Raw genomic sequence first — 16576 nt, 5'->3', positions numbered from 1 at the left:
ATTTGAGTTGAATCTGAAAAGATGAGTAGGTGCCATTTTTCATGACAATGAAGCTGGAAAAGAAATAGGTCTGGGTGAGGAGATAGGGAAGAGAGATTATAAATACAATTTTGGACCTAATGAGTTTGAAATCTGTGGGACAATTCAGTGGGACATGTATAAGAGGTAGAGGAGCGGCTGAGAATTGGAGTGAATGGAGTATATGAGCAACTGTCCTTCAATTAGGGAAAGCCATGAAAATAGACTCAGAGTGATAAAAGGATCAAACACAGCTGTTGGGGGAACAAATCATCGTTTAAGGGACAGAAAGAGGAGAAGCCTGCACAGTGAGGAATGGCCAGACATGGAGGAGACAGCCTTCTGGGTGGCCTTTATCCAAGTATTCAAGATCAAGTCACTTGTCTCAAGAGCAGATGCTCCATTGCAGCTTTCCCGAGTTGCTCTGGGGCTCTGAGGGAGGAAGAATGGCCGTTAGAAGATGTATCCTCAGAATCTCCTGTGCTGGTCAGAATTTAAAACACTGTTTTTCTCAATTAGTGTGTTTAGAACACAAAGTAGAATAGAATTGGGAATACCATAGTGCTTTGTACATAGTAAGGTTAAGTATTGTTTCAGTTACAAATACGCGTGTTTCAGTTTATATGTATGTTTGTATATATCTATGGGTCACGATATAATGTATATATTTCTGTGGGTCACAGCAAAACAACAACAACAACAAAAACATTTGAAAACCACTGGTTTAAATGACTCTCTTGTTGAAGGTTTGTAGTTTAATGGGAAATCTTTCCCATACCTAACATGGTTTCTCCTGGTCAGCTGCTCTCTGATCCAAATTTTCCTTCTTCCAGCCATGAGTTGATGGCAGCATTCCCAGTCCTTATCAAGTATCGGCTGGAATGTCTCTAGTGGTGTTTTTTAGGGCATGGCTCACTTCCTTTCCCTTTTTGCCAATGAAAAGGAACATGTCTTCATGATGAGCTCAGCCCTGCAGAGTTTGCTCTGTAAACCTAGATTTTCCCAAGGCTATGAAAATCCATTCTTCCATTTAAATGACTCTACAACCAGACCAGTCTAACTGGTTTGTTTTCCTATAAGATCTTTTAATTGCAGAAAAATACGTATTAAATCTATGAAACTTTGATTCAGTTTTAATTAAATGAGTCTCAACTTCATTTATCCTGGAAAATTTCTCCAACTTGTGATTCTTACCCTTTATGGAAAGAGGTTTGTGAAAGGAGGCCTGAATATTTCTGTCCTTAAAATCAGAAAGCGAGTTGAAAGGAAAAGCTTACTTCCTAAAACATTTATAATCTTTGTTTTGGGGTTAGATTTTGTAACCGATCTGTGGGTTATGTCTTATTTTAGAGGCATCATTTCTGTGCTATGTATCCATCAGAATAGGATGTTAAGTATGCGAAGTACATCTTAGTCCTTTGAGTCATTCACAGCTGGAAAAGTAGGAACTCATCTTTGTGATTCAGCTTAACTGATATACTCATTTCAAAGGCTAAGCCTATTTGATGTTGGGATAAACTGTGGCTTTTAGATTTTGACTTTCTTCGGTAGACATTTCAAACATTTAAAATTTTTTATTATTCATGCTATTCTAAGAAAAAAATTTCAATCAACAAATGCTTTTGGTACCTTTTCATATATACTGAATTCTATAAAATATACCAGAGAATATGAAAAGTTACAAAAAAAAAAAAACCCCAACAAAGTGCAGTAGTTTAAGTATTAGGCTCTGCCAGGTACTGGCTATGTGATAAACGACATTGGGTAAGTTACTTAACCTTTCTGCACCTTGGTTTCTTCAGATCAGAGTGAAGCTGTGTGGACCACATTGGGCTGTTATGAGGATTAAATGATTAAACACATGAAAAATATCATAGAACAGTCCCTGGTGCATAGCAAGTCTTCACTAAAAGTTAACTATTGTTATTACTATTATTAAGGTGTTGCCTTTTCTTTAAGGTGTAATTTTAGAAACAAGATAAACCCACATGAAATCGGAAGAACAATGTGGTAAATTGGTGATTAGAGAGTATTTTTTGAGAGCTCTGACATTGTTCCAGATTCTGGAAAGACAGATATTGTCACGTCTTATATCAAATAATGAAATATATCAGTATACCATAATAGTGGTGGCCATTTGCTTTTTTAAGTACTTTTTAAAAATTTTAAGATATTATGGGGGGTACAAATATTTTTGGTTACATGTATCAATTTTATTATACTTGAGTCAGGATTATACAAGTGTGCCCATCACCTAGATAGTGTTCATTGTACCCGTTAGGTAGATTTTCACCCATCCCCTCCTCCCCCAATTCCCCTGCTTGATTTCCACTGAGTTTTACTTCCCTCTGTGTGCATGTGTGCTCATTGGTTAGTTCCAGTTTAATAGCAGGTACATGTGCATGTGGTGTTTGTTTTTCCATTCATTAGATACTTCACTTAAGGATAATAGTCTCCAGTTCCATCCAAATTGTTGCCCAAGGCCTTAGTTCATCCTTCCTCATGGCTGAGTAGTATTCCATGGTATACATATACCACATTTTGTTAATCCACTCATGAATTGATGGGAACTTGGGTTGATTCCACATCCTTGCAATTGTGAATCATGCTGCAGTAAACATTCAAGTGCAGGTGTCTTTTTGCTAAAATGACTCCTTTTCCTTTGGGTAAATACCTGGTAGTGGGATTGCTGAATCAAGTGATAGGTCTACTTGTAGTTCTTTGAGGAATCTCCATACTGTTTTCCATAGAGGTTGTACTAATTTCCAGTTCTACCAACAGTGTATAAATGTTCCTTTCTTTCTGGATCCATGCCAGCATCTATTGTTTTTGGACTTTAATAAGAGCCATTTTAACTGGGATAAGGTAATATCTCATTGTGGTTTTAATTTGCATTTCCCTGATGATCAGTGACCTTGAGCATTTTTTCATATGTTTATTGGCCATTTGTCTATCTTCTTTTGAAAAGCTTCTGTTCATTTCTTTTTCCTACTTTTTAATGGGGTTATTTTTTTCTTGCTGAGTTGCTTGAGTTCTTTGTGGATTGTAGTTATTAGCCCTTTATTGGATGTGTAACATGTGAATATTTTCTCCCATTCTGTAGGTTGTCTATTTGCTCTGTTGCTTATTTCCTTAGCTGTGCAGAGCTTTTAATTTAATCAAGCCCCCAATATCTATGGGATTCAGCATAGCAGTCCCAAGGGTAAAATTAATAGTCTTAAATGCCTACATCAAAAAGACAGAAAGATCACAAATTATCAATCTAATGGAACTAGAAAAGACAGAGCAAACCAAACTCAAAGCCAGCAGAAGAAAAGAAATAACTAAGGTCAGAACAGAGCTAAACACGAAATGGAAAATAAAAAAACAATACAAAAGATCAATGAAACAAACAGTTGGTTCTTTGAAAAGTTAAGTACTTTTTAAGTAGGAAATAATCTAGTCCTCACAACCACCCTAAAATGTAAAGCAATTTGCCCAAGTCTAGAGCTAGTGAGCAGGGGAGGCAGGCTCCTAAGCCATGCGGTCAGCCTCCAGAGCCAGCTCTCTGATAACTGTATGGATGAGCCAGCATGTTTGCGGTCTTCAGGAAACTTACAGTTTACATAAAGAGGCAGATATATTAAGAATAAAGTAATTCTATTAACAATAATAGCTACCATTGTTGAATGCAATAGAGTGTAGTGATAAAGAGCATAGACTCTGAGCCAAACTGCTTGGGTTTGAGTCCTTTCTCTGTTGCTTATTAGCTATGTAATCTTGGTTGTTACTTAATTCCTTTGTGCCTGTTTACTTATCCATAAAATATTGTGAGGATGAAATGAGTCAGTATATGTAATGTCCTTAGCTGGGCACAGTCTTAGATAAGTGTAAGCCATTGCTACTAGGACTACTGCTATTATAGCCTGATTTAATCCTCATGCCATTCCTATGAGGGCTCTCCAGATAAATAAACCGAGGCTTTGGGCAGTTAAATAATTCTTGTGGGCAAAGCAGTCCAGTCCTGTTTGCTCCTGGGGCTTGTGGTCTTAACATTAATGTGTTACTGTCTCTTCAGAATGTAATGTACACTATGATATGTGCTGTAATACAGATTTAAAGTACAATTTAGCTGGGGGCTTTCTTGGGAGGTGTTCTAAAACTTGGACAGTGATGGGGGCAGGGAGAAGTGGTAAGATTGGAAAGGGACTTCCCCAAAGAGAAAGCCATGGGGCAGATAGCTTATAACAGGTCCCTCCAGTATCAGGAACTAGTGTCCCATTCTTGTGAGAGGTGACAGGACGTCTGATAGAAGGGCATAGGGATATTTGAGCTTTAAACGCTGTGGCCTCACTAAGTTGAAAGACCTTCTGCACCTTGGGTTTGGCCTGCAAGTGGACACATTGACTTGGATATAGAGCCTCAGGGTGAGGCCTATGATGACCTGAGTATGACATCAGCTCTCTGGATCATGGGCGGGAAAGAGGCTTCGAAAACAAAACCAAGACTGAATTTCTCAGCACACCTCTGGTATGGAGGGTGGAGGGAGGTTCAAAGTCAAATTCAATGTGACATTTCTTTTATCCAGAGTTGTGAAGTAAACTTTAAAAGCCACTACAGAAATTCAGATGGATGTTCAGAGAAGGAAAAGATATGAGTAGGATGGACTAGATGAGAAAGATTCCTGCAAAAGATTGCACTTGAACTTGGCCTTGGAGGATGGGAAGGAAAGTATAGACAAGGAAAGGAGGGTTTCCTGTGAGAGGTGTTCAGGACAGGGAAGAGCCTAGCCTTACAAATTGTACAAATCAGGCTGTACAAGCAGCTCAGAGCCATATTAAGAAGAGCCCTGAAAACTAGGCAGGGAACCTGAGCTTGTTTTAGACGGTAATAGGGAATCATTTAGGTATTTGAACCAAAAAATGACATGATGTAACAGACTGTTGGAAAGTAAGCCTGAAACACCAACGTGGCTATGTTTGACTAGAGGGGAAACCATGTAAGAGGCTGTTGTAACAGGTTAGGAAGAAAAATGATCCGTGCTGGGAGTGGGAGCAGCAGTGGGAATTCAAAGGAAAGAAAAAAGCCTGAGCAATATTGTAGGGAAAAAAATGGGGTTAGGAGGTGGATTGGTGACACTTAGTTAAAGCGGAAAGGAGAGAAGGTTCAGAAGCAAATGTCACGCTCAAGATTTCTATCCTAGGAGCCTATGATAATAATGATGCTATAATTGGAAATGAGGCAGCTGGGATACAGAAATGGTTTGGAGGATAGTTAGGGAGAGAAGTTCAGTTTTAGGTGTATTACATTTTTATCTGACAGCGGTATTCCTTCATGTATTTTTGGGCAGAGGTTTAAAGTACTCACAATGACAGATTCTGGGGGGTGGAACATGTCACTAATCATCTTTTTGTGTTGTAGAGTTGGTTCGTCTTCTCATATCTAGCTAGACATTGGTTTGGCATTTGCCACAAAGATACTATGGGAGAAGATGAATGAAGAGCCAAGATCCCTTCTGTGGGGTGGGTAGATGTGTTAGACGAATGCTGAGCGTAACTGATAAGTATGTTACAACAGTAAAGGCCCAGCTGGTTATCGAAATATGGACTCTTCCCACTCTAGTTGTAAACTCTCATTTTAATATGTTTTATTAAATGCTCACATTTTTAATCGGAGAAAAGTGAAATTATTATAATCTGTAATACTAAAAACTTTGTAAGCTATATTTTTTAAGACATTTACCCTATATATAGTGGTTAATTTCTTAGAATATAATGTTTTTTAAGGAGCATTTGGAATTAATAACAACCATGAAAAAAAGGTAGATAATAGTTTTCAACTATTTTTAAACTTAGTAATTAAAATAGCAATGTGAAATGACGGGGTCAAAGGTGATGCTAAAATATAAGTGGCTTCTTTAATCTGACTAAATAGTATGAATGTAATATAACTTATTAGAAAAACAGCAATCATAAAAATAATATATATTCTGCCAGAGAGTTTTTTTTTGAGACAGAGTCTTGCTCTGTTGTCCTGGATAGAGTGCAGTGGACTCATCACAGCTCACTGCAACCTCAAACTCCTGGGCTAAAGTGATCCTCCTGCCTCAGCCTCCCAAGTAGCTGGGACTATAGGCATGTACCACCACACCCGGCTACTTTTTCTATTTTTTTGTAGAGATAGTATCTCACTCTTGCTCAGGCTGGTCTCAAACTCCTGACCTCAAGGGATCCTCCCTCTTCGGCCTCCCAGAGTGTTAGGATTACAAGTGTTAGCCATCACGCCCATAGAGAGTATTTTCACAATGGGAATTGTCATATAATTATAGGAAAATGGATATAACAAATTATGCTCAAAATTATAATCAGAGCATGTTTTCAGGAAAAGTTGAACGTTTTTCAATACAAATGGAATTATCTGCTTATGATATATTAAGTGAAAAGGCAGGCTGGGCGTGATGGCTCATGCCTATAGTCCCAACACTTTGGAAGGCCGAGGTGGGAGGATTGGTTGAGGCCAGGAGTTCAAGACCAGCCTGGTCAACATAGCGAGATCCCATCTCTATAAAAAAAAAATCAGCTGGGCATGGTGGTACATACATGTAGTCCCAGCTATTTGGGAGGCTGAGACAGGAGGATTGTTGGAGCCCAGGAGTTCGATGCGGCAGTGAGCTATGATCATGCCACTGCACTCCAGTCTGGGCAACAGAGCAAGACTCGGTCTCTAAAAAGAGAAAGGAAAAAAAGTCTGAATCTCTGTTTCCTTATCGGCAACATAAAGTAGTAATAACTACCTCACAAAATCACAAATTACTATATAAAAACATTAGGCTACATAGTTGAAAATTTTTGATTATGAACTGTTAGGCATTGTGCTCTCAAAGTTAATATTCCACAAAAAAGTGAAAAGGCAGATTAAAAAAACAATGTGTAGTAATACCCCAATTTTATAAAAACTATCCTTAAGTGTAGAAGAAAAATGGCTTGCTGATTGTCAAATGTTAACAGTGGTTATTGTTAGGTGATGAGTATATGGATAACTTTTATTTCTTTAGGCTTTTTGTGTTTTCCAAATTTTAAATATAAATGAAATATTAACTTTCCTAACCAGGGAACAATTATCTTAAAAATAAGGCTAGAATTCCAAGAAATAGAAGAAACTTAATCATTCTACATATAGTGGCTTTACAATTTTCAACTCTATGATTCTCCTCATTAAACAATTTTCTTTACTTGAACTATTTATAATAAAAGACTATTTATAATAGTTCAATAGTGAGAAATGTGGTAGAATATTATGTTGTATCAGCTCTTTAAATTGGCAGTATCTGTTAACTACTTAACTTTTTAAAGTTTAGGGGGAAATGTATGTGATAAATCAGTAATAAATGTGAACAATTACTTTTATTTCTTGAATTCCCATGATAATTTTTACTTCTTGAATTTCCATGATAATTTTTTTTCTTTAATTCCCATGATAAATAATACTTATTGTAGAGTAAAATGAGTAAAAGAGTAAAAATATTTTAATTACTTTTTTTAAAAAAAGAATTATCCTTTACTTCCTTAAATTGGAAATTTTCCTTAAGTTTATAATTTTTTGTTGTAACACAGACTCTCCTGGATTAGCTATGAACTTCCTCCCCAGAGATGCACATTAACTTTTGCTTGTAGTTTTAGGGAGTTATGAAAACAGAGTTGGGGTTTTCTTAAATTACTCTTTAACTAAAGAACAAGAAGATTTTGGGCACAGGTATTGTATTTCTGATACCTGACATGCACTGTTCTGTCTCATCAAAGGCACAGTTAAGAGTGAACTTTGTGTTCTTGTGGGGTTCATTCATGTGTCGGCAGCCCTTTTGATCCCATAGACAACAACTGACATCTTCATGCAGGTGCCATCAGTATATATCTCCGTTTCCTTGCTTTTGAACTGTCCCAGCACCCTATTAGCTGTATTTTTTTTTTTAAAGCCTAATCTGAAGAAGTCTGAGAAATTTTGGAGAGAAGGACACATAAGAAAAGGGAATACACAGTTAAAATTTTAAATTCTGGGACACAGCTAGATTTTATGTCAATTATTCTGAGAAGTATGTGTGTATGTTGGGGGTAGGTGTGGGGTAGAAGACACGTGGTCTGTTACAGACAGTGCCATTGTGTATGTCCAAGCATTGGAAGGTCTTTTTAGATGGGTTGCTTCACTGGACAGAATTCGTATCTGTGAGGTGCCCTTCAGTTGGAGACGGTGGAAAACCCTACCAAACTGGCTTAAGCAGAAAAGGGAATCTTATAAATCAGCAGTCCGTGAGTGATGCTGGCATTAGCAAAGCTCTATGTAGGGCCTGTACAATGTGACTAGGACTTATTTGACTCATTTGCTCTCTGCTCTGTTTGACATATCAACTCCATCATTCAGTATCCTTAGAAGGTTAGCTCCACATTGTGTCCCAAGATAGCAATCAGCAATTGCTGGGACCATCTGCTTCCTTATTCACACAGAGCAGAAAAGGGGAGTGTCCTTGTCTCAGAATTTTTAGCAAAAGTCTTGAGATTTATTCTGACCTACGTGACCTTTGTCACATGCTCACCTCTGAAATAATCACTGTGATGAAGGGGATCGGTTGGCTTGGTCCATTCATGTGTCCCATATCTGAAGCTGGGAGGAGTCAGCTTCTCCTGAACCACAGTGATCCTTAAACGACCAATGGGTACTAAGACAACCTAATGTCTGTTACCAATGGCGACCCATGACTTTTAGTAGAACGCAAAATCACGTAGTGTCTCTAGGGTAGACCTGCCTGGCCTTTTTATTCTAGCTCTGCCCACTTACCAGTTGTCTGTGACCCTGGTGAAATCATCTCACTTCTTCAAGCCTTGAGTTCCTCAATAATAAAATTAGGATAATAACAATACCTATTGGAATAAATAAGAGCATATAAAGAATTTTTGTTATCTGGGATATATTACTTGGTTAAAAAAAGGCATTACCTTTAAATTGACTTTCCCCAGGTGATTTACATCACTATCCCTAAATGAATAGTGTGTATGCCTTTGAATAAAATTTCTTTAGTAACACTAATGTGAGAAACAGCATATAATGCTTGCTAGTAGCCATCTATAGAGGGAACTGCTCCACCTTGAGAGATTATCTGAAAATGAGGGCAGAGAGCTCCAGACCTTGGGTAAAGCTATTGCCCCTAACTATTGTTGCTTTATAGAAATGTCAGTCTCCAAGAAAACCTAAAATTTGAGTTTTTATAAGAAGTCACACAATTTTTTAAAAAATGGCAACTAATTAAAAAAACCTGAAAACACTACACATCCAACAAATATGTTTGTGTACTACATATTTGTGAACTACCTGTTTTCAGCCTTGGCCTAAGAGAATTGTCCTTCACGCCCAAGGCCTTTGCTCTGGTGCCATGCACACTCAACTTTCAGGTACTCAGTGGGAAGAAAATTCTAGGTGAATCATTCCTGGGAGGGGTACAGAACTTGTGAACTGAGAATCACTCACTTGTGAACTGGACTCTGAAATGGAAACTCTCCACTCATTGCTTTTGGAGCCTTTGAACTTGCTAAACTATAGCCTGGAACACTCTCCCCTCCCCTCCCTTCTTCCCCATTAGTCTTGCTGTCTTTACTCCTGATGGTTGGATCTCTGCTTAGAAATCACTTTCTCCAGGAAGTTTCAGGCTCTTAAGAATGAAGCGTGGGAGTCCACTTGGACCTTTGATACCATCTCTCCCTATGGATCAATAAACAGATTTGATAACATCTGTTCTTTGTGACCTTGGTTGGTGAGAATTGATTCCTGAGATGTAGATCAGCTCTGGGAACACTGCAAATATAAGCATTTCTGAGCCTGTGATGTTGAAGATTATTGGTGTACACGTCCTGCAAAGTCCTGCCTGAGTTGCCAGCTGGCTCACTCTTTTGACGTCTCTCTTGGTGCTGTGTAACTTCAGAGATGGAATTACAGGAATCGATTGGTGAATTTGATGAGGTAGTGGAGTTCACCCTACACAGGCTGTTAGGGGAGTGGGCTATATGTTTACTTCTCCAGGATGGAGTGGTGATATGTCTGTCACTTGCCCACATGGTGTCACATGACTTTAATAACAAAATAGGGGATATTGAAGTGGGAAAGGGAGACAAAGAGACCTCAGAGTCCAGAGATTTTACTCTGTGTTCTCTGGCCCCTCAGTAGATCCTTCTTCTTCCCCTTCCCTTTAAGTCCTGCCACCAATGAGATGGATGCTGGAGGGCGTTGAGTCCTGAGTGCCTTGTGAGGGGCTGGGCTTAAACTCATCCACTTTGGAGAATCTAGGTGGAGCGATGGGAGGGCCATCGGTTGTTTCAACTCTCTCCTAAATTGACAAGAGATTGTTTTGTAGAAGAGAGAAATAGAATAATAAAGAGTCCTTTGCTCCTAGTATTTGAAGTGACAACTTTCTGAACATTTGAAGAGGGACCTTGGCATGTTTTGTTAGGGAGTGAGTGGAAGAGCAGATTTCTCTCTCTCCAGGATGAAACACACCGTTAGAAGCAAATTACTCCAGCAGCAGCACTCTATTATTGTGATCCAGGCCACCGGGCAAGCACCTTTCCTATAGCAGCCTTTCGAGTGCTTAGCACAACACTGTAAATGGGCGTTGCTCTCACTGTATAGGTAGGGACATATTCTTCAAGGTCACATGATTTGTAAACAGAGGAGCTGGGGTTTTAACCCCAGTGCTCTGACTCTAGAGTATACATCCTTAACCACGACACTATGGATAACAGTATAGATTAAGATATTAATTTTCTCCTAGGAAAGCCATTAGATATCAAATGATCAGAATGTAGCTGAGCACATTATTCAGGCATTATCACAACACGTACGAAACTGAGCGTGAAGGTAGACATGATCAGACCTCAGTAGTAAAATTCTTGCAAGATGTTTTAAAAGGTCCAGATAATGTTTTTGAGAAGTCTGGAAAATGAAAGGGGTCTTACTTTCAGCTGGAACCTGATGGGAAATATTAGAAGAACTTTTATCTCACTGTTTTGAACTGAAAGTGGTTGGTTTGTTTACTGTCTGTCACCGAAATGCCACTGATTTATTTTTTCTCTCACCTCCTTTTCACACAGACCCTCAGCCCACTGCAATATACTATTTACAACTATTTCTAGATGTTTCCAAGGGTTTTACATGTGCTCAAAAGAACTGGTCCTGTTAGGCACTTTGTTGGCCTTCTCTGTATCCTGAGCATTCTGTTCTTTCCTCTGGGCATCTTTTGGGCCTGCTCTTGTTCACTGAGCGCCTTACAGACAGCTGTGTCCATCTGTGCACACCTCATGTTGGAATCGTGGTGCCGTCTCTGCTCTGACGGTGATGCTCCAGTCCAGCGAGGGCCCTCATGGGACCAGAACAAGGCTTGTTCTGTGCAGAAGTGGGGAGAATACCCAGGCTCCCCACTGGATCAGTCCTTCATCAGTTGAGGATTTAAATCATGCTGCATGTGTTCCTGCTGAAAACAGAGCTTTTCATTTCTGTCAGTACCTCTTCTTTCCCTAGGGCTCAGGCACAGGCTTTTGGGATGGGACAGATACCTTTCTGCCTTCTCCATTTCCCCATCTCTCTTCCTGAGCTTCAACATATAGCAGAGACTAGGGATTCACCTGTTTACTGAAAAGTGTCAGGTCAGGTGCAATGGCTCATGCCTGCAATCCTAGCACTTTGGGAGGCCTAGGTGGGAGGACTGCATAAGGCCAGGGGTTCGAGACCAACCTGAGCAACATAGTGAGATCCTGTCTACAAAAAAAATAGAAAAATGAGCCAGATATTGTGGTACACACCTGTGTCCTAGCTACTTGGGAGGCTGAGGCAAGAGGACTGCCTGAACCCAGGACTTTGAGGTTGTAGTGAACTATGATGACATCATTGCACTCTAGCCTTGGCAGTAGAGCGAGATTTTGTCTCAAAAAAAAAAAAAAAAAAAAAAAAAGTGTCAGTTAAGTGGGGTCTCATAAAGAATGATACATGTATGTATAAACATTTTAATGTAAAACAGAAATACACATTTAAAGAAACACTGTTAATGCAAAAGGCCTTTTCTTTGAGTAGAGATCACAAATTGGAGTTCTGTGGTCTTTCTTATATAATCACAACTTTAATGCATATCTATGGGTTTTATTTCATTAAAAAAACCCATTTATGTGAAATGAAGGATGTTTAAAGATATTTTTCCTAATCTCCTAGAGGAGTCTTGCCTACACCTAATTTTCTTTTGTTTCCTTTTTTTTTTGCAACTCACCTTCATGGAGTCTTTCCAAAGCAGTCAACCTAGTTTTCATAGCAGCAATAACTCCTTATTTTACACTCATTTCATCAGCTCATATACTTTTAAATTAAAGCACATAATTAGAGTGACAGATACAATTGCCACAAAAAGGTTTGGGAATAAACATGACTCTTCCTAGGCAATGTGCGACTCCACCATGGGAGCAGCAAAGGTACCTGCAAGCTGAGTATTCCTGGGCCCTAAGTCACCAGCACGTTTGGTGGGAGGCAGAGGCTAGTGATCAGCCAGCTGCAGGCTGCTTACCAGGGTCTACTGTATAAACCACATCTATTCCTGCGAAGTGACTGATTTAGGGCTTGGCCTGGTTGGTCAGACATGCGTAGACAGGCCAGCACCCCAAAAGTAGGCCAGACTATAAAATAGTTGTGATTTTCAAAACATTTCAAAACAATAAACCTGTTTTTGCCCCCTGTGGGTGAACAGGACTATCCTGCCTGTTTTCATGTATAAACAAGTTGATTTCTGTACCTAAATCATCAGATCATAGAGAAACATGGCTTCTGTTTCCTTGGAGGTGAAAACTGTCTTTCTGGAGGCTGGTCTAAGACCAGACCTTAAAATTTAACTTTTGCTTTGGTGCCACCAAGTGGTTAGTTTTGAGGTGCCACTTTTGAGAAGACGGCTTAGCAAATACATACAAATACACAATGATAAAAAAAAAAAATCTGGGATGAATAGGTGGATTACAGAGGATTTTTAGGGAGGTAACAGTATTGTGTGTGATACTATACTGGTGAATGTATATTTATTATATATTTCTTCAAACCCGTAAGAATATACAACACCAGGAGTGAACCCTAATGTAAACTGTGGACTTTGGGCAATAATGATGTGTCAGCGTAGGTTCATCAGTTGTAACTAGTGTACCACCGTGGTATGGGAGGTTGACAGTGGGGCAGGCTGTGCATGTGTGGGGATAGGGGCCATATGGGAACTCTGTGTACTTCTCAGTTTTGCTGTGAACCTAAAACTGCTCTAACAAATTTATTAATTTGCTCTAAACTTTATTAATAAAAAGCCTTCCATGCTACATTACCTTTGCCCTTCTGTCTGCCAGTGTGGCAGGTGGGAGCAAGGTGAGGTAGAGAGGTTGTCTAGGGAGGCCGGCTGACTTCTCAAGCAGGGCAACACTGCCTTTTATGAAGCCCCTGCATTCCAGAGGCGGAGTGCTTAGCTTTGTAAGTCTCAGAAAGGTTTTTTATTTTTTTTCGATGTATCAGAATTGTTCATTTTTTCAGGGCTATATCCTACTCACCAAACTTATAAGAGGCATTTGCTGGTAAGTCAGAATGCCAATATCTTACTTTACAATTATTATACAAATGTATATGTAGCAGTGGACACAAACACAGGTGTTAGATGGGCTGTTCATTTTCCACCCTGTAGGAAATTTATATGAGAGGACAAATTATAAAGAGCAGGTTGCTTGGTGAGCTCTCAGTGGGTGGGGTCTGTGTGTGGGGTGGGGCTGCTTATCTTAATGTTAGAACTGTTAAGCTGAGGCTGTTGTCACCACTTTAGGGATGTCCGTGACTCTGGGCCGGCAGCACTCACACGGCTGGGCAGTACAGAATCCTGGACCGTGCTGATGACAGATTGACTTAATCTTTTTCTCTGGGCAATCTTTTTGAAACTCTATGCTGAGCACATGAGAATCCTTTTTTCCCTCAGGACACAATGTAACTGGCCAGGCCAATGCTGGAGGCTTGCTGACACGGCTCTAGTCTCCTGAGCATCCATTCGGTTACCAGGAGTAGCATTTGGGTGTTCCCAAAACTCATCAGCCACCATTTATAGGTTTTTTCTTAGGGGGAGCTGGTGTACTCATTGCATGATAATTTTTAATAATTTCATTCTCAGAGGAAAACTTAATGTTTTGGTGAATCTGTCCGTGAATGTAGGTTAAAATTAATATGAAAAATCCTTGATCACTTTGGCATAGATTCCCAATAACAAAGCAGTGCTTGGCTGAAGATGAGAATTATTCTAGGTTCTAAGTAAGCAAGAATGCATTTGTTTGGGCCACGCCATGTCTGTGTCTTGAGACCTTTGCATAGACCTCACCATCTACTCGTATTTCCCTGCCTGTGCTGTGCCTCCTCACCGGAGCTCAGGTGTCTCCAGTTCCTTGGTGTAGCATCCGCCTCCCCGCTCACCCCTTGCCTTGCCCCAGACTGCTGCCACATAGAGTCCCCAGTTAAGGGGGCTAGGGATGTTTCTAGAGGTTGTAAATTGGTGGCCTGTGGTTGGGATCTGACCCACAGTTCTCTTTTATTTTTGCCACTATGTTGTTTCTAAAAGTTTGACTTAATTGCCTAAACTTAAAAAAATTAAAAATCAAGAGATTCATAAAAGACTTTGAATATCCAGTTTCTTTGCAAAAAAGTAGATCTGGCTGTGCAGGGCCAACATTCCCGCAGGGTAGTAAATTGTGGGACTGGCCTGGATAGGGCACACCCCTTCCATTATCCTCGGTCCCCAGCCTTCCCTGTCACTCATTTATGTTACTGTTTGGTATTGGGGGGTGACCCTCGGTGCATTGAAAAAACAAAAACCAAAATTAAACACAACAGAAAAGTAAGCATAAGGAAAGGAGTGGCTTCATGTGGACTCTAACTCCCTGTTTTTGTCTTTGCTGTCAGTGGGGAATTCCTTCTTCGGAACCTGCTCCCAGGTGTTTTTCCTTTAGGAATCTGCTTCTCCTAGCATGTCATCTCTGATTTTATCACTTGTACTTCCAAGAGGTGTGGGGCTGGAGTGTTGTTGAGGAAAACATATAGACTCTGGAATGTGGTCTGTATCCATAAATCCCAGCCTCACTTCTTACTGAATCTTTCCCATCTGTACATTTCGCATGTTCCCTTTTCTTTTTGTGGTCAGAACTCTCTCATACAGACTCCCACATGAGAATAATGGATGGTGGGTGAATTTATTTTAGTTTGGGAAATTCTGTAAGAAGGCATGCCTTTTATCAATCTCTACCTATAGTTTTGTGACAAGAACTATAGTAGCTTTCACAGCAATCTGTTGGGATTCTTCCTGAATACATGTACCTTTCCCCATTCATTGTGTGTTTACAGATATAGGGCCAAGGTCGAAAGCTGGAAAATCATCGGCAGAAAAAGTTGGTACCGGAAAGGAAACTCTTCGCCTGAGATCAAAAGGTCCTGCCACCGTGGAAGAAGTGGTATGTTATGTTCATTTACTTTCTATTCTGCTTGGAAATGTATAGATATTCATGTTTATTAGAGCTGGAAATAAAGGCAAAATGACAAAGTTACATAAAATGCCATTCATTTTATTAAAACATGGACTTTTAGTTCATTGTTTATTTAAACAATATGAAAATTACTGAAGGCATTTAAGGAGGAAATATAGGAACTAAGTGTGTGAGAAGAGATTGTGACTTAGAGAAATTCTCAGCTGCTTGCAGATGACTTTTCTAGAATCTGTAGACATCTGGACTATCTCAGAAACTGAAAAGAAATTGTCTCAGAGCCACCTGTAGGAGTAAAGATACTTAAGAAGATTTTGGTAATGAAAGATTATATTTATAAACTCCACTCCTCAGGTAAAACATTTTGTACTCATCTTTAACTTTTCTCTTTCTCATCCCACATCCCTTCCATCAGCAAATCCTGGTGGATCTACGTCAAGAAGAGACCAGAATCCAACATCCACTCGCTTCCTTTGTCCCCCACCGTGGCCCGAGGCACCATCGTCTTACCCTACATGTTACAGTCACCTTCTGTTTACTCTCCTCACATTCCTCCTTGCCCTCTTTCCATCTGTGCTCAGCAGCAGCCAGAACTATCCTTTAAAAATACAAGTGAGATTATATTTCTTTTCTGTTCACAACCCTCCCATGGCTTCCCATGTCATTCAGAATAAAAGCTAAATTCCTCAGAGAGACCAACATGACCCTACATTTCTTCTCTGATCTCACTGCCTACCACTCCTGCCTGGCTTCCTCTGCTTCAGCCACATCAGTCTCCTCACTGTCCCCAAATGCTGCAGTTGTATCCCCACCCCAGGGTCTCGGCACTGCTGTTTTCTTGCCTGAATGCTTTGCCCGTTTATCTGCATGGCTCCCTTGCCTGCGTCAGGTTTCTGACTACATATCATCTCGCCTCAAAGGCCTTTTCTGTGTGTCCTGTATAAACAGCAATTACTCCACCCCTCCTACTGCCCACTCTTCCATGCCCCTTCTTTTCTTTTCTTTCATTCTTTTTT

At 39.9% G+C, this 16576-nt stretch overlaps 1 protein-coding gene across 1 annotated transcript in view; it reads left to right on the top strand.

The window, feature by feature from the left end:
- Nucleotides 1-16576, top strand: part of GIPC2 (GIPC PDZ domain containing family member 2) — a 75290-nt gene that overhangs the window by 43273 nt on the left and 15441 nt on the right. Inside the window, exon 4 of the mRNA XM_045546424.1 lies at nt 15424-15530. Within this exon, the coding sequence (XP_045402380.1) occupies nt 15424-15530 (107 nt within the window). The remainder of the gene's footprint in view (nt 1-15423; nt 15531-16576) is intronic.

This window comes from Lemur catta, chromosome 3, assembly GCF_020740605.2.
Source record: "Lemur catta isolate mLemCat1 chromosome 3, mLemCat1.pri, whole genome shotgun sequence".
NCBI lineage: Eukaryota > Metazoa > Chordata > Mammalia > Primates > Lemuridae > Lemur > Lemur catta.
This window is presented reverse-complemented; position numbering and strand designations above follow the sequence as displayed.